At 36.0% G+C, this 26,455-nt stretch overlaps 1 protein-coding gene across 3 annotated transcripts; it reads right to left on the minus strand.

The window, feature by feature from the left end:
• Positions 1 to 81: 81 nt before the first annotated feature.
• ilf3a (interleukin enhancer binding factor 3a) lies at positions 82 to 26,104 on the minus strand. Of its 3 annotated transcripts, XR_008837956.1 has the most exons (20): positions 25,935 to 26,104; positions 25,475 to 25,646; positions 22,336 to 22,453; positions 21,966 to 22,165; positions 16,756 to 16,921; positions 15,567 to 15,714; positions 14,690 to 14,781; positions 14,254 to 14,349; positions 14,054 to 14,165; positions 12,305 to 12,402; positions 12,102 to 12,198; positions 11,852 to 11,932; positions 10,303 to 10,493; positions 10,022 to 10,156; positions 7,211 to 7,336; positions 5,242 to 5,382; positions 5,069 to 5,156; positions 3,533 to 3,811; positions 664 to 815; positions 82 to 517 (listed from the first exon to the last, which is right to left on the minus strand). XR_008837956.1 is itself a non-coding variant. In XM_056459490.1 (19 exons), the coding sequence occupies exons 2-19, from the start codon at positions 25,627 to 25,629 to the stop codon at positions 742 to 744; spliced, it is 2,394 nt and encodes a 797-aa protein (XP_056315465.1). In that variant the 5' UTR covers positions 25,630 to 25,646; positions 25,935 to 26,104; the 3' UTR covers positions 82 to 741. The 3 variants fall into 3 exon arrangements, 2 of the variants coding, with proteins under 2 accessions (XP_056315465.1, XP_056315464.1); XM_056459490.1 differs by having other exon boundaries at positions 82 to 815; positions 10,303 to 10,490; XM_056459489.1 differs by having other exon boundaries at positions 82 to 815.
• Positions 26,105 to 26,455: the final 351 nt, after the last annotated feature.

Raw genomic sequence — 26,455 nt, forward strand, 5'->3', positions numbered from 1 at the left:
TAAAGGGAGACATTTTACTTGAAACAAAGTAAATATCATGCACACATTTCAAAATGTCAGTCAAAAGAATCAAGAAAGCGATTAAAAATAGAAAAAAGGTTTATTTCTTAACAGTTCCAAGATGTCACAAACAACATCCACCTCAGAGAACACAAAACATCCTGCACTTGCCTATTTAACGTTGAACCGCAACACTACATAAAAGACGACATAAAAGATACCAAGATTGAACTCAAATCTCTTAAAACTCCAAAACAAGGAACATCTAAAGTGGTTTCAGGCAAGTAAACAAAGTCTTGCTCATTCTACTGTCCACATTCAGTCCGAAACAAACCAAAAGCTAAAACCTTAGAAGCGAAATAAAGGGATGAGAATAAATATACCTTAGGAGGAAAAACAGAGTAATGTGACAAATATCTTCCATTTGAATCACACCAACCATCTAGGCACAGACAGAAAGCAACTTCCACCATCCTGAAGTAGAATTTCCTGAAATGTGTGGTGAATCAAAACCATGCTAAATTCAGAAGGCAAAGAAAAAGAAAGAAACTGTATAAAATCTCAAAAGGTTTCGAGTGAATGCTTTAACCTAGCAGTACATAGCAGGCTATAGAATTACAGAAATGATGTCTGTGTTTGAATAAGCGTCTGTACTGCTCAAACCTGCAGTGTTTATCTGTAAGTGTAGTCTGTGGTGCTCGCTCCACCGCTGCTGTAGCCGCCCAGGTTTGGATATGCGCTCTAGGTGAAGTTATAGCTCTGATTTGTTGTTCCAGGTGGTCCGAATGATGCTGTTCCAGGGGGTCCACTGTACGCTAAAGAGAAAAGCCAGAGTTTTAGACTGTGGTGGCTTCAACAATAATTTATCTTACAAATTAAAACTGAAGAGACTAAATCTATTGGACAATAAACATTTCTGTTAACTGATAATTTCATAATAAGTAAAAAAAAAAAACATTAAAATTAAACTAACAACAGTTACTGAAATAAAATAGCAAAAATAAATAATTGTTTTCAGAATGAGAAAGTATTTCTTTTTCATTCTTTTCACCACATAGACTTCCATTCATACGCTCACAAATGCGTTGGATCCGAAACGCAAGCTTGTGCGACAAGTTTAGCAGTTCGCAGCATTGCAAAGATCAAGCTTGGTAAAAACTCTGACCTGCGAAATCACATCACATGGTTGGCTGAGACCAATCGAAGATCAAATCATGACCTCTCTGAACAGAAATTTTAAATATTGACCAATCGCGTGCTTTTTCAAATGTCTAATCATCTTGTTTAACCCCGCCCCTTTTTGCAGCGCTGTATGACAGAATTTCGGAAGCTCAAATTCTAGTGTGACAGTGGTATAAGAACAGTGTGAGAAGGTTTAATTAGCGCATTAATAACAAATTGTTGCTTAAAACATTGCAATGCACACACCATTATGGGTGACAGAGTTCAAAAGAGAACAAATTGTTGATCTTTGTGATGTATCAGCAAATCACCTAGAACAGGGTTTCCCAAACTATTCAGCCCACAACCCCTAAAAAAGCAATGCCAGTGACTTGGGGGTAGGCATGGGACGATAACTGGTTTCAAGGTTTACCACGGTTTGGAGAAGTCAAGGTGTTAAAATAGCAAAAAAAAAATCTATTACACCATTCCTACAATATATGAAAAGGTTTTTTAAGTGTTTCTTATCATGTATTGTAAAGAAATCTGTATTTATGAAACTAATGAAAATAGCAGAAGTCAATGATTTATTTAAACTATTTAGCTTGAAATGTTTACTGTTCCAAAATATAAATTTTTTCTAAAATGAAATATATTGTATTCAATGGGGGAAAAAAAAAAGTGTTAAAAAAAACGACAACAACTTATTTTAGAGCAGTAATCATTAGGTTGGACGTTGTTGAACAATTTGGCATCGTACGATGTCCGAATGTAAAATATAACAATGGATGATGGCATCATCTTAGTAGGTGGCGGTGAATTAATTATTTATGAATAATAAATTCATTCATAAATTAATTGTATGTAGCCTACCTGACCTGCATGGTCTTTGTTTTTCCCAAAACCAAATCATAAATAAATAAAGAGAAGTTACACACAAATTACCACCAGTCAATCACTTTTTCCGCAGCACTCTGCCATGAGTAGGCAGAGTGATCTGTGTCGCTATAATAGCATCAACTAACTTGGTACACCCGTGAAAGTGAATGATTGAAGCGGTGTACTGATGCTGTGACACGTTACCTAATAGATTCAATAGACCGAAGAATCGTTAGAGACGAGATGAATTAAAGATCACGTTTAACAACTATAGTGAGACGCAATCCAGCGGTACATCCTTGATAAACTGTCCAATGTGCACTGCTTTCTGGTGTGACTCTTGGAGCTCAGAGTTACATGTGCATAGCCTGCACTGCAGCGCATGACAGAGTGTTTGTCTGTGTGTGTGGTCACGTGATGTGCTTTTTCAGCGGTATAGTGTGGAAGGTGGGATTTTCAGAAATGCTTGGTAAAACGCCAGTGTGGACGTGGATCGTTTTCGTTTTAAAATGCCATATTAAAATTAAGACGAATTAGTGTAAACGTGGCCTAAGTTTGTTTTTTCGCGAGCGGGTTGCTACTGCGACGGGGGTAGGGCGGAGGATCGCGATGACATCATCCATCGACCCAACCCTAGTAATCACAATACCGTGATACCATGATATTTTTATCCAAGGTTATCAAACTGTCAGAAACTTATACTGGCCCATGCCTACTCGCGGGTGTTCCACAGGGTCAATATGCTGCTGCAATTTGCTATAGCCAAACCTGTAGTCACTCGTGCCAATGACAAGTGTTGTTTTCAATGGTGCCAACCATTCAGTGAAAATCTTTAGCTGTGGACAATGTGAAACATGTAATGTTCTCATTTGAGACCACCTTCATTGTCTTTCCCACATCTGGGAGAGTTATGGTGGGGAGAAGCCCCAAAGAAGCGTACCAGCTAGACTGTTGCATGCCCAGAATGAAGCATGGCGGTGGATCAGGAATGGTATGGGCTGCAATATCATGGCATTCCCTACACCCAATACTTGTGCTAGATGGGCACGTCACTGCCAAGGACTACCGAACCATTCTACAGGACCATGTGCACCCAGTGGTTCAAACGTTTTATCCTGAGTCGATGACGTGTATCAGGATAATAATGTACCAATACACACCGCAAAACTGGTGACAGAGTAGTTTGATGAACATCATGTTGGGCTGCACAGTCACCAGAACTAAATATTATTGAGCCACTTTGAGGTGTTTTGGAGGAGCGAGTCAGGAAAGGTTTTCCTTCACCAGCATCACATAGTAACCTAGCCACTATTCTGCAAGAAGAATGGCTTAAAATCCCTCTGGCTATGGTGCAGGACTTGAATCTGTCATTCCCAAGACGAAGCGATGCTGTATTGGCCGCAAAAGGAAGCCCTACACCATACTCCTAAATTATTGTCTATCAAGGGGTTTTAGTTTCATTGTCCAACACCTTGTCAGCACTCAAACTCACCAGCATAATTGTAATTAGGTGGTGCTGCCATGTTCATGCCAGCCCCTTGATACCCATAACCATAGTCTGGTCCAACAAGAGGAGCCTGTTGATTTGTTGTTTTGCTCTGGTTTTGATTCTCATTCTGGGCCTGGTCCTGGGGTTTTTTAAACTGCGAGTAGGATTGGGTGTATTGGTTGTAATAGCCAGTCACAGGTGGAGGAACAGCCTGGTAGGTGGCTGCGCTAGCGGTGGAGGCAGCAGACGGGTCTGCTTGGGGATTCACAGAGGTGCTGGAGTCTGCAGGAGAGAAGTTTTGTTTGAATGCTTTCTCAAAAGGCTGCATTTATTTGATCAAAAACATTAATTGAAGAATGGTTTTAAAATAACTCTCATCACATGAATTCAAATGTAAACTCTCATCACATTGGTCAGGGTTCCACGGTTTATTTTATTATTTTAGTCCCGCTCAGCTGTCATGCATCCTTATTTAAATTTATGACAAAGAGCAATAAAGACATTATAAGCGAAAAGCTGTGTTTTAATTTTGAATGGTGACACCTACAGACATGGTCACCAACTATATATCAGGCTTTCTCATACATAGCCATTGGCTAGAATTATGCATTATAGGCTTTACACTAGAGAGAGAAATAACAGTTCAGTCAATTTTCCTAAAGGATAAACAGCTCTTGTTAATAGTTCAGCATGCTTTCACTTTCGTATTTGACAAGAAACGCACATTAACCGGTAGGAATAATGACATCCCGCCCTACTCATAATTCTCTCTTCATTTAGCCATATATGCCTATTACATATCCATAATACACCGTGATATAACCTGGTTCGTTAGTTTCGTTGGATCGTATTGCTTTCTCGCCAAAACCAATCTGCTTCAGTTTCAATTGACCTAAGACTACCTCATTCAGGCAATCTCAGACCAATTGTTTTGGCGGGATCAGAGAGCGATTGTGGGAAACACGCTAGGTTCAGAAACAAAATCTAGATGTGAAAGCCCTCTAAGATGCAATTCATTTCATTGATGCCAAAGCTGAAACTTCAGCACAATTATTTCATTCTAATATGCTGATTTTCTGGTCATACCACTAAATATTTTTGTTGATACTATGAATAAGGCTGTGTAATATCTATGATAATTCTGTAATTGTTGTTTTACTGAATATCAGCACCATTATCACGATTCACAGATGGGATGTTATTTTAAACAATAATTCAACAAGCAAACAGTTAACACTGATCAAGTAACATTAAACGATATTGTTATTTTTTTTTAATTATTTACAATTCATATAGCAATTTAGAAATTTATATAGCAATTTCTTGCCAAACTATGCTATTTAAAGGCAACAAACCAAACGAGAAATTAACAAAAAGTTCTACATAGTGATAAATAATGTTATGACAGCTGTTTTAACGTTAGGACACCATTGAATTGCATCTTGTTGCAGTTATGAAATAGTTTGAAAACAAGCAGGGAATGTTCATGAGCCAATGGTATCACTACATTAAAATAATCTATATCTATTGTTATCGTACCTGTAAACTTGGTGGTGTTGAATCCTCTGCCCCGACCTCTGCCTCTTCCCCTGCCTCGATTGAAAGACACTCCACCCATACCATATCCCTAAAGAAAAACAAAAACATTAAACATTGTAGACCTATTTAAGAAAAGAAGCTTCAAAAGGATTCTCAATTACATGCTTATTTACCATAGGATTGAATTTCTTTTTCTTGAGCGGTTCTGGAGGACAATTTGGAAACAGCTGCTCTAAAGCCGCAAGTGCTGCATTGGCTTTGGCCAATTTCTTATTTGATCCAGAGCCCTGAAACTTCTGTCCATCAACCTCCACCTGGGAGAAAGAAAAACACACAAGAATGAATAAGAACAGCATGTTTCTATACTTAGGACAAGAGCAGCAGCAGAAAAACAGCAGAGGCTGAGAGCAAAATAACGTTTTTCAAAATGACAAGTGAATGCACACGAATATTAAGATACAGGTGTTGTAGCTGCAGTGCATTAACAATGCAAATGCACAATTTATCAGATACTATATATATTTCCAAGTGGCATGCCTAAAAAACACATGCCTAAGCATCTGCAACCTTATATAATGAAAAGAACATGGAAGCTATGTCCTGGCTTTTCTCATTAACTCTTAATTAAATATTTATATTGTCGCTTTCTTGTCTCTTCAAATAATGCAAGTTGCAGATACTGTGGTGCTACTTACTTGCCCCGACAGAATATTTTAGAATTTAGCCTTTTTGCTTATATTAAGACTCCAAAACTTTGATTTCTCTATGTTATTTATAGGTGAATAACAGCATGTAACGCGTTGCAAGAATAATAAAAAAAAAAAAAAAAAAAAAATCACAGTACTTAAAGGAGGGTAGGTGAGATTCTAAAGTGTACATATGCTGGACATATTACTATAAGGCTTTGGGAAAGGATTTGCGATTGGCGGTGAGATTAAATAATTGACCTAATGGTAATGACAAATATAGGATGACCGGATTACATTTATATTACAAAGAACACACTTATAAATTCTTCAATTTTTTAAATTTAGATTCTAGCCTAAATGATCTTGATGTAGTTGGACAGATCAGTTACAGGACTATCAGATCAGACAAAACCAAAATAACTCCCATGAGCTTGGATGAGCTTCCAAACACATCTCTGCGATGACTCTAACTAAATAATAAGTCATCTGGAGCGGCAAAGAAAGTGCTCAGAGATCATCAAGATGCTTTGGATTAATCTTCAATGCCTCCTCCTCCTCCATCTTACTGCAGACATGCTCAACAATGTTCATATTTCTGGTGACTGGGCTGGCCAATCCTGGAGCACCTTGACCTACTTCGTTTTCAGGAACTTTGATGTGGAGGCTGAAGTATGAGGAGCGCTATCCTGCTGAAGAATTTGCCCTCACCTGGGGTTTGTAATGTAATGTGCAGCACAAATGTCTTGATACCTCAGGCTGTTGATGTTGCCATTTACTTTGCAGATCTCTTGCATGCCCCCATACTGATTATAACTGAACATAACCTGAACTATGATTTTTCCATCAGCAAACTTGACTGATTTCTGTGAGAATCTTGGGTCCATGCTGGTTCCATTAGGTCTTCTGCAGCATTTGTGATGATTGGGATGCAGTTCACCAGAGGATAGCCACTTTACCATTTCTATTATTTGTTGCTCTTACAACTGGGATCGACAACAAGACTATTGTCAGGTAATGTACTTTGTTACTCATTAATAGTTAAGTTAGTAGTTGGGTTTAGCTATTGCACAGGATTAAGTATGTAGATTAAGAACACACAAAATATGCACTTAATACTAAGTATTAATAAACAGCAAATATGTTAATAAAAAGCAGGTAATAAGCCATAAGTTAGGAAGAATTGGTACTTTAAAAAGTGTTAGTAAAATGTTGTTTAATCAATTGAATTTCTTAATTCTCTAAATAATAAAACAATGACTACAAAATAATGTACAATAATGACTACTAAACAGCCAATATCTATTTAATAAGCAGGTAACCCATCCAGTTACGTAAATCAAAACCAATATTGATATCAAAGGTTGTTGGATGATTTATCAAGAATGTTTGGATGATTTTTTTAGGCATATAGATAATAAGCAAAAATGCACTAGCTTCAGTCAACAGGTCTAACCTCAATAGTGAAGGTCTTGTCGTTGAAGCGTCCCTTGACAGAAACAAGCTCATATTTCAGACTTCTGCGCTTCTCATTGAGCTCCATGACGGGATTCTTGCCATGTTTGGTGAGGATGGGGCCACCCTGTAAGATGAAGTGGAACCAATCATACCAAATAAAACGTCTACACCATACAAAGGTGTAAATCAATCTTCAAAATTTGGACTAGGGCTGGACCAGAATTTTTGATTATTTATTTGGTGGGTTGGCATTCGATTTTCAAGTTTGAGATCCGAATATTTTATTTCATTTTCCGAATACCTGGCATCCCAACAAAACTGTCTGAATATAAATTACCTATTAGTGAACGTCATAGTTCAGCTCATATGGGAAAAAATAACAAAGACCACAGCTGTGTGGAAGCAACACTTGAATTGTTAAAACCCTAAACTGGCATTTTTCAGCCAAACACCTTTGCATTCACTACACAAAAGCTGCCTACAATGTCTGAAGCAAGGTTACTTTAGTAAACAAAAAACTAAAAGACTGAAGCTTAATTAATATATATATATATATATATATATATATATATATATATATATATATATATATATATATATATATAAGGGATGCTCCATCGATCGACTGAAGATTGATATTGGCTGATAATCGCATTTCAAGACTCAATCGGTACTCGCCAATCTGCCCGATTTCATGAACTGATCGCAGGTGTTTGTTTATGAGTTTACAAGCAGAGAAAGACGCACAAGCGCTCCCATATATTATTTATAGACTAAGCCGAAGAAAAATTAGTTTTCTGTAAAGCTGCTTCTGGCCATGACATGTTCAAATTTAAATGGTCATAAGTGACGTGTTTAAGTGATTATATGCAGCATTCTTAATTAATATTTTAATATGAAGCATCCCATATATATATATATATATATATATATATATATATATATATATATATATATATATATATATATATATATATATATATATAAAAACAAACATCTCAATTTTGTTAAAAGGTTTACGCAAAGGTTAATGTAAGCTGTACAAATACTAATCTTTGATTTGGTCAGCACAAGATGCATTCGGTTCGCTAGAATTACTAAATCTAAATAAAAAAAACGATCCCGAAATAAAAATTAAACTAAAACAGAACAGTTCATGAAACGAACTCAATCTAAACTCGCGTATAAACCGAAATGTAAAACTATCGAAAATAATATCTACTTTAAAACTACTAAAACTACTACTATTTTCAATTTCATAAGGTTCCTTTTACAGCATCAATGTTATTTAGTTAAACAGCCTTAAGCATCCATTCGGTTAATAAAGTATAAAAATAGACGAAAGACCTTTTAAACGCAGGCGCCGTCATTAGCTGCAGCCTAGCGCAGAAATTCCATAGAAAATACTTTCTAGTTTTTTTTTTTTAAATAGCCAACCATTTACAGTGTCAAAACAGTAATTACATTTGCTGGTTATTTCTGATTTGGGAGTGATTTGTTTACCAAATTACAGAATGCCCACACTGTTCTGGAGTTTTAAAGTCCCCATGAAAAGCAAGTTATTATTAGAATGAACAGCAAAAGTAAGACCAAGGCAGACGAAAAATGTTGAGTTAACCTTGCGTTCAATATACTGTTTTAGTATCGTTTATATTCTAATGAGTCATGAGACCATAGTGTTCAGAAGAAACTCCAGACGCACCAGATCGCTGTTACCCTGATGAAGTCAAGGCCCAATCCCAATTCGACCCCTTAGCCCTTCCCCTTACCCCTCGTTTTGTGCGTTCACATGAAGGGGTAGAAGTGTCCCAATTCTCTTTATCTTAAAGGCGTAACGCTAAGGGGAAGGGCTAGATAGCCCTCGAAAGAGAGATTTTTGCAGGACCACACTCGAAACAAAGGGGTAACAAAATTTCCCAGTATTCACCAGCCACAACGGCTGCATAGCTGCACCCGCAAGTAAGGAGATCCACAAATTAGTATTTTTATGTCATTATTATGAATTTTTACGACAAACAAACATACGTTTTAATATATTCATAACCACGTTTGTGTTCTACCATCATGCTTTAAAAAAAAAATAAAAAAAATTCTAAAAATAAAAACTGATAAATTTCGCTATCTATAATCCCTAATAATAACTCCTGTATAGCAGTTCCGCAACATTCTGTCACTCGACACTCGAATACCCTGTCTGAAAAGTCTAGCGGCTGAGAATGAGCTTTTTACACTGCCTGGTATAACGCTGATGTTGTTTTCTTGTGCTTACATAGATGAATAAGGCCACTGTGCAAATGAGCAGTACAGTTACGGTTACAAAAATAGTATTGGGATTGCGCCAAGTGTTTGCCGAAGCACGTAGGTGCAGTTAAGGAATAGACATGCCAATAAAGGCTTTTTAATAATTTTTCCACATATTTCGAGTGCCTTGGACTTACTCTGTTTATTCTGATAAATCCCCTACCCAGAGAGCACAGACGCATTAATTAAGCTACCCCCAAGCACTTTTTGTTTGAATTTGCAAGTTATTATTAATTCTAAATGTGCAACAAGTCCATATTGCACTAAAATACTACTGCACATTCTTGGATTCGCACAAGAAACCCGCCGCACATGAAGTTGCTTGGAATGAACAGTTCTTGACAATAAAAATCCAAACAGACAAGCACACAGAGATTCCAGTTTTTATTAGAGATAAGAAAATGTTCAGCCCCCACCTTCTGAAGCTTCGAACATACGTTGTTGATTACTACAGTAGCTTTAAAGCTGAAGAATTGGTATTCGGACCAGCCCTACATTAGACTCTAACCTCAGCGCCGTCATCAGAGCCTGTAGGAGTGTTTTCACTTGAAGCAGCGGCTGCAGGGGTGGACACAGACTGGCTCTTCTTTTCCTCAGCCGGCTTTGTCTCTGATGGCAGAGGTACACCTAACGCCAGCAGTACCTGTGTGATGTGAATACAAAAGACAACAAATGAGACAAGGCGGCTAATAATTCAGACTTCAACTCTAAATGCATGTTAATACCAGAGGAAGTTTAAATGTAGCACCCTATTTATGGCTACAAATTCAAGATGAACTAAACACTCACTTTCTGGGCAACGTGGAGCTTTGCGCTGCGTTTGGAGGGGCCCGTTGCCTCATAAGTTACCCCATCCACCTCTACAGTCATTGAGAACTGAGGCTCATGTTCAGGCCCAGTCTGTGATGCCAATTTGTAAACAGTCCCAGGACGCAGTTGATTCAGCTTCATCAGGGCATTTGGTGGCTCTTTCCTTTCTTCTAGGAGAAACCACAGGTATCATGGACAACCAATATGACTGACCTTTATTTATTTATGCTTTAATGCCTTATCAAGCAGTGTTGCCATGAATCAATCAACCAATAAATAAACAAATATATCTATCTATCTATCTATCTCCATCCATCAATCTATATCCCTCCATCCGTCCATCTACCTATCAATCCATATCCATCCATCAATCTCTATCTATCAATCTCTCTATCAATCTCTATGTATCAATCAATACATCCATCCAAGCTATCTATCCATCCATCCACCCAGCTATCTATCCATCCATTGATCCATCTATCCATCAATCCATTGATCCATCTATCCATCCATCGATCCATCTATCCATCAATCCATTGATCCATCTATCCATCTATCCATTGATCCATCTATCCATCCGTCTGTCTATCTATCTATCTCCATCCATCCATCCATCAATCTATATCCATCCAATCAATCTATATCCATCCAATCAATCAATCAATCTATCTATCTATCAATCTATATCCATCCAATCAATCTATATCCATCCATCCACCCATCCATCTATCTATCTATCAATCCATATCCATCCATCAATCTCTATCTATCAAATTATCTCTATCAATCTCTATGTATCAATCAATACATCCATCCAAGCTATCCATCCATCCATCCATCCAGCTATCTATCCATCCATTGATCCATCTATCTATCCATCTATTGATCCATCCATCTATCCATCCATTGATCCATCTATCCATCGATCCATCCATCCATCCATCCATCCACCCAGCTATCTATCATCCATTGATCCATCCATCTATCTATCCATCCATCCATCTATCTTTCTCCATCCATCCAACTATGTATCTATCTATCTCCATCCATCCATCCATCAATCTATATCCATCCAATCAATCTATCTATCAATCTATATCCATCCAATCAATCAATCTATCTATCAATCTATATCCATCCAATCAATCTATATCCATCCATCCGTCCATCTATCTATCAATCCATATCCATCCATCAATCTCTATCTATCAATTTATCTCTATCAATCCATCCATCTATCCATCCATCCATCCATCCATCTATCTATCTATCTGTCCACCCAGCTATCTATTCATCCATCCATCCATCCATCCATCGATCCATCGATCCATCCATCCATCCATCCATCCATATACATCCATCCATGCATCCATCCATCCATGTCTATATCTATCAATCTATCTCTGCATATCAATCTCTATCTATCAATCAATCAATCAATCCATTCATCCATCCATCCATCCGTCCGTCCGTCCGTGGCAATTTATATATGCTAAAAATTAGTGCAGGATAATAAGAGCATGCATACCTTTTCTTGGAAACTTCAGCCTCGTTTCAAAATCCCCGCCATCAAAAGATTCCCTTGGCCTCTTTATTGGAGGATCAGGCACTGTAATTTAATTTAAAAACCATGATGTGATGAATTAGCAACTTTGGCCTTTAAAATAAAGTGTAAAAAAAGACCCATTGACTGACAAACATAATTTAATAATTAACATTACAAATAAATGCCAATTCAGCTATTTGTTTCATTTGTTTCAAAATGTTACGTCTGGTACCTCTGTGTTGTTCAATCATTCTAGCAGCTTTGGAAGTGAGTCTGTCCATTCCCAAAACTTTGTAAAGCTGCCCAAACGCTGACAGTCGTAATGCAAACTAGGGGTGAGGGAAAAGCAGCACATTAAATATGAAAGAATCAAAATGTTCATCGCTGCATTTTATTTAGCCAAGAGCCAAGCTATAGTGTTAGATTGCAAGTAACCTGTGCACTCTGGGTTATGTCTTCTTTCTGCTGCGATGTAAGATACACGGCAGCATCAGTGGTGTCACGCTCACAAGGATCAGAAATGCCTGGACCACCTGTAGAAAAAGATGGTGCTCAGTACAGCGTTCCCACTCTAAAACAAGTATCAAGGTCCCTGACTTTCATTCACTAAATAGTTGAATTTACACTAATGAATGGACAAATAGGCTGCTGTTGTGCTTTGCTTAATATTAAAATGGTTTTAGATTGAATATGATTTTGCCTTTAATAGCTACTATAAGAACAATGGATAAGTAACCTCAGATTTTGATTTAATAAAAAAAACTGAGGTACTGTTTGAGGGCCGCAGCTCTGCGCAGTTTAGTTTAAACCCTAATTAAACCCGATTTAAACTAATTGAATTTAGGCATGTTTGAAACCTACATGTAAGTGGGTTGAAGCAGGGTTGGAACTAAACTATCCGGGACTGTGGCCCTCCAGGAACTGAGTTTGACACCCCTGCTATAGACCATTTTAATGTGGTGATGTCCTTGGCACATGAATATTTCCTGCTTGTTGTTAAAACATTTCCTAACTGTAACAAGAGGCAATTCAATCACTTGACATTAAAACAACTATCATAACATTATTTATAATATGTGGACGTTTTTGGATTCTCTGAAGCCATGAAAATATAAAATGTAAAACAGGAAATACATTAGGACCATCGTTATTGTTTACATCCCTTAAAATGGACTATACCATATTTGATAGTTAGATTTTACAAACTTTACAATTAGTTTTTCTGTTGTGCACTTTAATACCAAGTCTGTAAATGGTCATTTTGAAGCCAAAGCTCCTAAAATTTATGTTACCCAGACATCCCAACTTTAATTACATTAATAATAACAGTTAGAGACTTATAATTAGTTACAGTCTGATTAACCCTTTAAGGTGCACTGTTTTTGGCCCACGCTTGCACTGAATAATATACGCACACAACTATGATATAGCAATTAGCAATTAAAATAATAATGATAGCCTATGGAAAAGAGGTCGATCAGGTGGTTACGATGCCTGTTAAAGGAGTGATGCCTGTTAAAGCCAGTTGATGAGAATGAAAACAATAAAACTGAGCTTAAAAACAGCCTAACCATAGGTGTAACAACAGTCATGAAACAAAGCATTAAAAAATGTACATATCAATAAATGCAAACTAAAATTTAAAAGGTCCCATAGAATTAAATTGAAGTTTTTTTAGATGTTAGTATCAGTATCAATAGTTTAAGATATATATAAGCTAGTGTGCTCCAAAACAGTGGCAAAATTCGCATTTGGAAGATATAAAACTCACATATACATGTAAAGCTTGTAGTTTGTCACTACCTCCTAAATGGGTTAACGGTTTTATTCACGTCACCTCATACTTCAGTTTCTCTTGACCAATCAAATGCTCTCTAGCATCTGACATGCCCCGCCCCCTACAAGAAGCTTCTCATTTGCGTTGCGATAAATCAAAACACTATTGCTTTTTTAAGGGAAGGAGCTACACTATGTCTCTCCCTATCTTCGTGTTTTGGTTGAGATTATGTCAAACATCGAAAGACAATGCACATTTCAAGGCACTTCACAGGACCTTTAACGCAACAAACAACAATCCCTGACTCTTAATATCTGAAATAGACTTTTTAAAATAGTACCATGAATTTCCAGAAGTTCCTGTTGGTAAAAGTTTAAACATTAATGATGGTTTGTTTCAGTCTTTACCCTCCATTAGAATCCCTGAAGCAAGACACTCCAGAACTCTCCGAAAAGCCTCTCCAGGACCCAGCATCCTCTCACTGGTGGAAATGGCCTTCTGACACAGCAACTCAAGAGTCTGCAGTCAAACAAGAATGTCAAAAAGGCGTTTTATGAATTTTCTCTATAAAATCACTTAATGTTGCTTTTGTTTGAGGTGGACTCACCCAGCCTTTGAGCGGTGCCCATGATGAAACACGGGAACACAAGTCCCGCAAGATCCGAATCACAATGACACACGACTCAAGCCCGGACACTTTAGCCTGCAAACCCAACAAACAGCAAAGCAGTTAACAACACTACAAACCACTTGGAAAAACAAAAACTTCTAGATGCTTTTAAGAGGTGGATTTGCATTTAGCAGATCAATCTGGCCAAATTATAGCTTCTGACCAAGAACGAACAAATTGCAACCTGGGAAAGATACATCTGACATTTCAACGAAAAGAGGTCAAAACGCAATCCAGTTTAAGTCATGTATTGATGTTTCAATTAAGAATCATTTCTCAGAAACAGCTCAATGTGCAAAATGTATTTTCCCCAGGTCAAACGGTCAGATCAAGTTACAAGTCGACTTTTAGACAAATAAAGACGGATGCAAACCTGGAACCACTTGGCCTGGCGGAGAGACGCCAGAGAAGCCAGGCATTTCTGCCTGTCCAGAGCGTCCTGCGGAGAGCTTTCCGCGCACGGTTCTAGTGACGAATGGAGTAAGAAGACAAGGCACAGTTTGACCAAGGGGGGTTCTGTCATCTGGCCAGGGGTAGACGCAGTGTTCCCGTGCCCACAGGCAAGAGGAAGAGGGGGAACTGTTCAGGAAGTAATCTAACACAAAATCTACACAATCCTAACAGTATTTCAAGATAATCTTTACAATGATCTACTTCTACAGACATTTCACCCTCTTCTTCTGTAGGCCAACTGCGCCCCCCCTTCAGAGACAGAGAGTTTCCAGTTGGTCAAAAGTCCAGCGCCCCTAAAATTGACAAACTAGAAGGCTTGGTTGAGAAAGTCAATTTGCAACCACAGGCAACAAAAGCAATATCTTGTTTCAATGAACTCAGGTGTGAGCAGGGTAAATACTGCAGCAAAATACAGGTTACATATGTTTTAGCAAAAAAATTAAATCAGAATAAAACTCTTACTCATTATAGAATAATAAACAAGCATAATGTATAGATATAACAGCTTAAACTATCAGCTTAACCATTTATTTTTTTGCTGCAATGCAAACCCTTTCGTATCGCTTAAAATTTGGCGTTCGGAAAATGCAATGCTCAGCAGAATATAGCTGAACAATAACGAAGAGCAATAATTGTAACATTTAAATCCCTGAAAGCACCCAGTATTAAAAAAACACAAGTCATCCATCATTAAACAATTTGGTGCAGCAGGAATGTACTGCAGGACTACTATTTTCCCTCCTCTGAAGGCGCTGAAGGTCTTTCTGGTCCAAAATTGACAAAAAGTGAGATCATACCTCCGGATGCCTCTTTTTCAACCTGCTCCCTGACCACAGGTGAGGTCAGATGGATGCTGAGTTTCAGAAGGGGCTCCTTCGTGCTTGTAACAATAACAGAAGCTTCCTGGATCGATGGAGTGATGACGTATTTCTCCTCAGTCACATCCTTTCATTGAGAAAAGCAAGCAAAGAAACAGCATGTCAATTTTATTTCCAGGAACACTAGCTTTTAAACAACATTGAATTCATCTATTTAATAATATGGGGTTGGTAAGTTAAAGTTTTGGATTTTCAATGAGATTCTTTTGTTTTACGCTCACCAACAATGCATGAAGCAAGATTGTCACACGCTCCTTGAGAAAACATTCTTAGTTCTTAAGGACATTACACGGCAAAGAGAAACAGTGTCTGTCAGGCAAATATTTGTGATGTGACAAGTTTCAGAATGCTGAATAAGTACCGCGGTTATAAGTGGGAAATCAATCATTTTGATTGACTGCTTGGTTTGGTGAACGCATCAATGTACTAGAACAGAAGCAATAGTGATGAAAGCCTATTCTAACATTGCATCTTCTTAAAACTAATATTCAAGATAGTAATTCTTAGTTTACAGTTAGCATATAAGAATTTCAGTTTCTCTTTCTGAATGAGGATTTTAGACCATTTACCTGCTGATTTTGACAGCCAAGTTCTTACACAAGCACAGTACACACATTCTACTTTCTTTAGACACCTAATAGTTTTTTGGTGTGTTTTTTTTTTTTTTTGGTCAAGACGAAGATTTTGCCAACACAGCTTTAAAGTTCTGATTTGTTTCTCAAGAAACATGTTTTGTTATGAATATTAAAAACATTTGTGCTACATAGCTTATCTGAGAAAACCCTCAGTGCTTCCCACAGGTATGAAATATACTTGAGGTGGTAGCCGAATTGAAAGATACTTTGTACCCACAGCACATAAATAGTTAACTATATGCAACAAACAAAACATTATAATTTGATTTAACACAATTTTTATTATTAAAACAGATAATAATAAAAATTGTGTTAAATCATTTTTTTTATTAATGTAAAGATGCTGAGCAATTTTGCCACCCAATCTTAATGCTTATGTTTCATAAATGGGGTTTAAAAGATGACAAAAAGCAAGAAAAAAATTCATAAAATAAATAACTACAGAATTGAATAAGCAAAGCGTAAGGAACAACCTTTATGAGTTCTGAGAGTTTTCCAGAGACCAGCCTGAGGAGAGAGCTGGTAGGCGCATCCCTAGTGAGCAGCACCAACTCTAAATCCAAGTCATCTTTGAGCAGGAGTCCTTTAGCCACTAGTCCTACTCTCAAAACACCACGCAGTTTACTTTGCGAGGACTTGCTGCATAGGAAAAAACACAACAAGAGATAGCAAGCATGAGTCTTTCATAAACAAAACTGCAATATGATGTACCCTGCAATTACTTAACCCTTTATACATAAAAAAATGCAGTGACTAAATGTATTATGGGTCCGTGAAGTGCTTTGAAATATGCATTTTCAAGACCTTCTCAGAATAGTTTAAGACCTCATTGCCACCAAGTTCCAATCAGTATCAAACCTTTACCTTAATAAACGGTTGTTAATTTTACACAGTTGTTTTCAGCAACAGACTTCAGCCACCGTTTAAACTCTTTTTTCGACCACGAGTACGCAAACTTACATGTTTCCTTTTCGGCGTCTGTTTCGTTCTATGTTTTTGCTACATGTGGAGAGCGTCACATCACCTTCCTGCGTTTGTCACAAATTACATGATATCACTCAGACGTGAGCTTGCCCGGAAGTGCCCCAGCCTGAACCAATCGCGTGGATTGAGCATGCCGTTGTTATGATCAGGAGGAAAATTTATGTATTTATGCTTTTTTGGAGTCAAACACTCTGGACAAAGCTTGAACAAAATTTAAGACCTCTAAAAAACGTGATTAAGACTTTTAAATACCTTTTAAGGGCCTTAATGTTCTCTTAATTGATTTATCAACTTTTAATACTTTCTGAAACCCCATGGCCACCCTGGGGTGGGACATAGTGTAGCTCCTCCCTTTATAAAAAAACCCCCAAAAAAAACAGCCAATAGCGTTGAGCTCAAGCTCATCAAATGAAAAGCAAATGAGAAACATCTAAAAGGAGGCGGGGCATGTCAGAAACTAGAGATAATTTGATTGGTCATGATTTGATGAGAAAATTTCATAAGTGCCTTATCTTCCACCGTTAAGGCGGAAGTGACAAACTACAAGCTTTACAAACAATTATATCAATTTTATATCTTCTAAATACAAAATTTATCACTGTTTTGGTGCACACTAGCTTATAGATATCCTAAAAACTTACAATACTGACACTAACATCTAATAAAACTATTTTAATTTCATGGGACCTTTAAGACTTATAGCAACAGGCTTGGTTTCAAAAGTAAAAAAAGAGATTCATTTACTGAGCTGTCTGGTAATGTGACAATTTTACCATATTGGAAAATGTTTGAATTAGTAAATTTTGATATGCCCCTAGCTCTGTATTATTTAGACCTCTGTGTGTGTGTGTGTGTGTGTGTGTGTGTGTGTGTGTGTGTGCGTGTGTGTGTGTGTGTGTGTGTATGTGTATATATATATAAAATTAAATAAAAAAAAAGAGAGATGCAAGACAGATATATTTGGCCAAAAAAAGGCATTTTGTTACTTTGGCCTTCAACACAAACTCTATCTTTTAAAATGTGGATGTCCCAGATTACAGCAAAATTTTACAAATTCTGATTGATATGGTCTTTGGTTTAACAATACATCAAATAACTTTAGCTGTTTATACAGGGCTGTTTGACATTTCTTTTTATTCCTACTGAAAAACTTATAAAACTATGTGCTTTTTCTATTTATGTCATTAGTTTTATGTGCTTATGCTTTTTACCATTTTTCTCTCTGGCCACACCAAAAATAAATAATTATTTCTCGGCCACAAGTTTTAAATAATTTGAAAATGTCAAAACAACATTAATAGAGCTGTATAAGGGTATAACAGAAATCAGAGAGTGGAATTCAATACCTTTACTACGACTCTTTACATACATTTTAAGACCTCAGAGACTTTAGGTTTCAACCGGTAACATTGGCGACCTTTGAACTAACAGCATATTTATTAAATACTGATTAAAAGAAAAGAATCCTAAACTCAAACGTTATTCATAGACTGAATAAAAATGCTAATCCAGCAGTTAGCATCTATAAAACAACAGGAAAAATGATGTCGTCTTGGTTACTGCAGTAGACAAAGCAGTGTGATGTCAAATCTTGCAGGATTTGATTGATTTCATAAACTACGCAGCATCCTGATATTCGCAAATAAAATTCAGCAAATTTTGGCATGCTGATACAAATTTAATACCTTTTAATATAGCATTTAAGACTTTTAAATAGTTTTTAAGGGTCTTAAATTTCTCTAAATTGATTTATCAACTTTAATACTTTTTAAGACCCTGAGGACACCCTGTGTCTACATATGGTAGTGTCTGATTGGTTTAATGACATTAGACACAAAACTTCACTTACATATTTGAATATTCCTATGCTTGCAAACACAGCTTTTAGCGATAAGACGAAACATAAGAGACGAGAGAGGCACCTTCGACAGTTCAAAGAGGTCAAGGACGACACAATGAAGTGGATCAGTTATCTGCTGGTTCTAAAGGAGGATATGGTCCAGATGACACCTCTAACAAATTGTTACAATTGAAAACTGGAAGAGACATGAGAACGCCATCTACAAAAGAAGATATTCTTCACTAGTTTGGGGGACTACCCTGATGGACTGCCCAAATGTTGATTAACATTTTTAGAGATATACTACAAGCCATCTTGACATAGATACAGCCAAGTATATCAGGAGTAATAACTTATAACATTAAAGGTTCACCTTTATTCAAACGATTGAATACTGTATAAGGCTGGGACAGACAGATCAGCAGTGCGCTTAGATTTCTGTATACTGTAATGCCAAGTTCAGACTGCATGATTTTAGCCCCGATTTTGACTTGGCGATTTCTCAAAACCCGTCGGCAACAAATGCCTGAAATCACAGGCAAATTGGTGCTCGTTAACTCTAGTAACAATCACACAATTGTTACAGATAGCAACAATCACACAACTATCAAAGACGCGATCTGAGAGAATTGCCTAGGATTTAAATCATGCCATGTGAATGTGATCTGATCGAAGATAACTTTGGTGATTATCTACAGCCAATGAGAGAGCAGCATCCACTAGTATGGGTATCTGCAGGCAAGCGGGATGTTGGGGGAGAAGTTAAAAGTGCTTCTTTTTAGTCTATTTGGACCCTAGAAATTAAGAAAAAAAAACTAGTGGAAATTTGGCAGGAGTGCGGTGCATGTTTGACGTGGCATCTGAGCAATACCACAACCGCGTGGAAAAAGAAAAATAGTCAAGGAGAAATTACTAATTCCCTTCAAAAGCCAGGTGAGCTAAATAAGTACATTTTCTACCCCACTAAAGGCTTCGTTCTCATTACGTATATAATAACTAAAGATACACTACGTGACCTCACGTTGTTTCCATGTCACTTCTCGCGTGTGTTTGGTTATGAGAGACGTAGTTTGTGAACCGAGACGAAGTTGTCTGCGATTCTCCTATTTTAAAGTCATGCAGCGTGAAACTCCTTGATGCTAATCCATCTTGCAGTCTAAACAAAGCAGCAAAGAAAATCTAGCCCAGATAGTGATGCAGTGTGAAAACATCTGTGACATGACAACTTTGAAAATCATGCAGTCTGAACTCAGCAGTCGTCTTAGGCCCTTTATTCTTATCGGAGAATAAACAGATTTTGTTTTGTTCTTGTATTTATCTTATTCTTCTTTTTCACCGGCTTTATCAATAAAACTGTATTTGTTTTTATTAATTTTCTTCCTGGAGTGGACACTGGCTCCATTTGCAGAACCCATCAAGATATCTTGTGGTAAGGTGTGAATCTAATTATTCCATGAAAGACATAACAATAGATGGTTCCAGGTTTCTTTTTTTAATTAGGGTATTAAATAAAGCATCCAGCACAATACACTTTTTATTCAACAAAACAATTGCCATTTTAAAAATAATTATTTTCATGCATCTAAATTAGGGCTGCACGATATTGGAAAAATCTAGTATTGCAATATTTGTTTATTTTGCTATATTTATATTGCGATACAAATACAATTTCACCATATGACTTAATATCTCTATTTGGAAAGAATTTATAATGTTAGTGGGAGTGCACCTCCATAAAATCTAATAAACAATCTGTAAAATTTTTGGGGTATCCAACACTTGTGGTCTGTGCTATTTGCAGTGTAATTCTGTATTTGCATGTGTTGTCAGTATTTTCATGCACTTGTTTAGTAAGAGATTGATGAATTGATGTTTACTATTGGCATCTCCAAACAATCGAATAAACAATCTATAGACTTTTTGTGGTTCCCAAACACATTTTTGTTGTTGTCTGTGCTATTTGCAGAATTTCTTTGTTTGCATTTGTGGTGAGCATTTTCATCCACAACAATCTATAAATACAATAAAAAAAAAGATACAATTACATTAAAGTGTTTTGTCATTTCTGAAGTCTAACAGTATTCAAGTGCAGTAATTGAATAATAAAAATAAAAGAAAATCCAATCAAATTAATCGTAGTTAAGGTCGCAAATGACAATTTCTTATACCTAAATTTTTTTTATTATTATTTTACAAATCACAGCCATGAAAAACACATAAAAATTATAAATTATAATACAAACTCAACATTGCATATCTTGAGATGTGACTTTTGCGAATGATCATCCCTAAAATTATGCAAAGTAGTCTATCCTAGCTAAAGGTCCCAAATCACTATAGATAAATAACGAGTTAATCTACTATTAAAGCAATTTTGTAAAGGATGATAATTAAACCACATTAACAAAAATAACTGTGAGCAAAAGAAATCAGGTGAAAAACATACCATGTGAAATAATGAAAGGATGATCACACACACACACACACAAAATTAACATTAGGCCCATTATAATCTGTTCAAAGAATGATTAAAGTAAAAGCGACAATCGCTGCTACTTACAAAAAGACCCCCCCCCACACACACACACATTTGTCCAGTCTATTTCAAAGAGAAGCGATTGCACCTGTTGCGTTTCATGGCAGTTTCTTTTTGCAAAAAAAACGGGAGAATGCAAGCTTTTAATACACTCGCACGCATTACATCCCATGTACGCGTGACACTAAAGCCCTCATCAGAGAGTGAGGATAGCCAATGTTTCACAGTGTGCGTGTGATCATCCTCTCATTCTGTATTCAGCTACCTTCATGCATATATAAATAAATATACTGAGAAAAATTACGATTATGCCCAACACATACCTTTTAGTATCAGTGTCACTGGCCTCTTTTTCATTAAACCAATCAGAGACAGCCTTCATCGCAAACTCTATATGAGAGACCATGTTCTGCACAGCATCCAGCTGTTCTGTTGATGGATATACCGTTGTGTGCTTGGCCCGTAAATAACGATCCTCATTCACAAATGTTCGCTGAGGCGGTGGCCTCATTGGTGGCATCGGCTGAGGAAGAGAAGAGTTGACTTACTGGCAATGTGTTAAAATGCTGATTATGAAGGTCATTTATTATGCAAACAACAGTGAATAAAATGGGATAATCTTATAAAAAGTCAAAGCGAGTCTGTGGAGAATAAATCAGCTTTGTTAATTAAATAGATCTCAGAGAGACATACTTCATCTGGGTGCAAATTCTCCTCCTCCCACTTCCTGTACTCAACGATGTAGTCATTGTACTGCCTGAGGTCTTCTTCATAACACAGGCAATCATACCAATAACGCAATTCTTCATACCTGCAATGAGAATTTCATTTCATCACATCTTTTCACACAGACATTGATGTCTTTCATCCAATGTATGGCAAAATGGGACTTAAAAGTACTGAATTTAGAGAGAGTTTCCAAACTTCTGATCAATAATTTCCAGTATTACTCCAGACATTTATGAATATTGGACAAAGCTTAACAATAAAGAAATTAAAGTGAAAATTAAATAATTAAAAATAAAATAAAAATGCACACATTTTAAATGTATATAAAAGAAAATAAATCAAAACTTGGTATAATGCTAATTATGAAAGTTTATCCTAATTATCCTTTCTTACAGGCTTTCGATATGTCATGGTTAACTGCATTTCGTTGCCTTGTACTTGTACATGTGTAATGACAATAAAGTTGAATATAATCTAATCTTAATATAGTTAACTAAAGCCACAGAACAAATCATTTTGCTATTCGAAACTAGATTAAAATCAGGACCATCGTCCAGCATAAACATAGATAAATGAGCTATTTAAGCACTTACTTGGAACACTACAAACTAGAACTCATTTTAGCATCAATATCCCATATCAAATAATCACTTATCAGATCAGAAAACGTGCAATTTGTGCAGTCAAGTTTAACCATAACAGTATGAAGGATTAGCATTTGTTTTTAAAGGCTTTTGATTTTTAACAAATATTAATTATATACACAGTGCTCAGCATATCTGAGTACACCCCATTTTGAAAATGAATATTTTTATCCATTTCTCAGTGAATATAGGCAATGTTTTTGGTGCATTTAAACAACAGATTTATTAAACAGATATATGAATTAAAATAATATTTTAGTCACCAAACAAAAAAAATTACAACCTACAAAATTAACTAAATTTTTCTTTTCTTTTTTTGTTGCATCTCTTGATTTTTCCTCTTTTTTTAAGTTTGTATTTAATATTTTTCTATAACATATAAATTTGGGTGTACTAGTTTTTGGACTGTTATCGTAAATTATTTTGTTAGATGAGCTCCAGATTTGGCTTCAGTGCTAACTAATCTAATGTATACACACAAATATAATATTGTACAGCTTCCTATTAAAAATATGAATTTAAAAAATAGATTTGTGTGGGGTGTACTTGTATATGCTGAGCACTGTAGATATTAATATACATGATGAAGACTATAAATTGCTATTTAACATTTGATTAATTTATATATTAACTGCAAACTATCATTTCATTTGCATCTTATCTTTGCTCTATTGTATGTCTAGGCAAAGTTGTGTGATTCCTTATATTTTACATAGAAGCTCTTAAATAAGAATAATTAATTATTTCCAAATTTAACCATTCAACTCATCTGGTGAAATTATATTCACACCACAGATTTAAAACATAAAATAAAATATTGCAATGTAGTTTTTTATTCAGTTGTCATGAAGCCATATTACAAGCTTCCAGATCTGTACAAATAGCCCAAGAGTTAGGACACCCTTAGTTAAAATACTACACACATTTCATTTTATCTAGTTGTATCTTACATAAAAACTTAAATAAATTGAACAATTAACAACAAATTCACACAAAAATGACATTTAAAAAAAATGACAAAAAATAATAAATCTAAAAAAAAAAAAATTAAAACCCTTAATAAGAATTACAATAATAACAATGATTTCAGTATTTCTGTAATATAAAATAACACCTGTTTAGGACATTAACATCTGTAAAGAATAAATAGTAAGAAAAAACTAATAAATGAATATAACAAAAATAAAAGAATAAAAACTGAGGTAAAGTTGGTTTTATATTCGCACATTTGTTTATATTAATGGTCCCTATATTGTTTACTGCGCTAATTTAAATATTTGGTCTGTGCAAATTTCAATACACTAATTATGTGCAAAATATAATAGAATAAATTGAGGTAAAGTTGAATTTGTATTTGCACATTCATTCAGTGACAACTTGTGACATTCTCTCTATATTGTTTACCATGGTACTTTTTGACATTCGGTCTGAAATCACATGCAAGTATGACTTAAAAACAACATTAACGCTATTTAATTGTCTATGAACAATGTTGTACTTTGATTGTCATTGGCTGCTAACATGATTTCACTATTTATAATTTGCAAAGAATACATTTCTGAAATTATTATTAAGAAGTCTGAATATGCAAATATGAAACCAACTTTACCTCAATAGAATAATGTACATTCGCACATTCATTCAGTGACAACTTGTGACATGCTCCCCATGTTGTTTACCATGGTAATATTTAATATTTAGTCTGAAATCACAAGTATATGACTTCAAAACAACATTTGCACCGTGAGCAGTGTTGTACTTTGAATAGAGGTAAGGTTGGTTTTATATTCGCACATTCTGACTTTCCTCTTGATAATATAATTTCATAAAAGTATTATTTGCAAACTCTAAATAGTGAAATCATATTAGCAGCCAATGACTATCACAGTACAACATTGTTAACACTCAAATAAGCAGTTAATGTTGTTTTCAAGCCATACTTGCATGCTAATTCCGATCGAATATTCAAAGTAACATGGTAAACAATATAGAGACCTCTAAATGAACGAATGTGCGAATATAAAACCAACTTTAAATCTATGTACTTCGATAGTCTTTGGCTACTAATATAATTTAATCATTTAGAATTCACAAATAATACATTTCTGAAATTATTATTAAGGAGAAAGTCAGAATGTGCGAATATAAAACCAATTTTACCTCAACAGAATAAATGGAATTAAAGTTGGTTTTATATTCGCACATTCCTTCAGTGACAACTTGCTCCTTATAATATTTACCATAGTACTTTTTAATATTCTGTCTGAAATCACACTCAAGTATGACATTAAAACAACATTAGCACCACTGAACAATGTTGTACTTTGATAGCTAATATGATTTCACTATGTAGAATTCGCAAATAATTCATTTATGATATTATATTGTTAAGGAGAAAGTCTGAATGTGCGAATATAAAACCAACTTGACCTTAATAAAATAAAGAAAGGCTGTTTTACCGCTCGTAGTCGTGTGGGTGGAGGTTGTACCCCTCCTGCATGAGATTATCCCAGTGCAGCAGCTCCTCGTAGGCCAGGTGCTCGTCCCAGGCGGGTGGTGGTCGAGGTGGAAGAGGTCCGTCCCTTCGTCTCGGAAAATTCCTCATTTGAGCCATATTCTTCACACAATAACCTGCAAAAGGGAGATTGTTCATTGTAAATAAAAGACAACACTCCTAACGTTAGCATGAACGTGCTAACAAGCCATTTAATTAAGATAAATTGTGTTTCGAAATTTCTGGCGGATTCCCAATGAATGTAAACTTAATAAAACGGCAAAAATGAATGAATTACATGCTCGTAGAGCATCTGACACGTCTCTGGGCAACCAAAACAGATGTTAGTGAAACACGTTAGCACGCGCGTGAACAAATCATTTGGTAAAACGAATAACGTGGAACAAGGCTTCATTCATATTTACCTGCACAGCTTCTAATGTTATAAAAAAAACTCGTAGGCGTCTTCAAGACCACGTAGACTTTAATATTCAGTGCCCATGTACCTGTCTTCAAATCTAAAAAGATTTGTTGCACACACTGCTGGCTCGGTTTACTGAATGAGAGCGTAAAATGCTCCACTTCCGGGCCACGCTCTGACCCTTTCGCGCACGCGTACTCAAGATTCAACTTGCCTAGCAAGGAATTGTATTTACGCTACGTTTACATCAGGGGTGTCCAAACTTTTCCTTATGAAGAACCAAAAACCAAACATGATTGAGTCTAGTGGGCCGAAGATGAATATAATTGCTATAGGTAATTTCCTAGTTTATTTAATAATGTTTAGAAATTACTAGAAAACATTGCTTTACATTAACGAATAGTTTTTTTTTACATTTAATAATAAACTTATTACAATAAAAAAATAAATCTAATTTGTAACAGAATTACACTAGTTTTTGCCCTGATTTGCTTGCTGATAACCTATGCATAGTTCTTTATTTGT

Source organism: Danio aesculapii, chromosome 6, assembly GCF_903798145.1.
Source record: "Danio aesculapii chromosome 6, fDanAes4.1, whole genome shotgun sequence".
Classification (NCBI taxonomy): domain Eukaryota; kingdom Metazoa; phylum Chordata; class Actinopteri; order Cypriniformes; family Danionidae; genus Danio; species Danio aesculapii.

What these genes read in the sequence shown, in the direction of transcription:
- ilf3a (XM_056459489.1), bottom strand. Translation starts at nt 25,629, where the DNA reads ATGGCTCAAATGAGGAATTTTCCGAGACGAAGGGACGGACCTCTTCCA. An exon ending in CACCCACACGACTACGAGCG is followed by an intron (nt 22,454 to 25,474) that starts GTAAAACAGCCT and finishes TTCTCATTGCAG; the next exon opens with GTATGAAGAATTGCGTTATT. An exon ending in ACAAGACCTTCACTATTGAG is followed by an intron (nt 5,383 to 7,210) that starts GTTAGACCTGTT and finishes TCTTTCTCCCAG; the next exon opens with GTGGAGGTTGATGGACAGAA.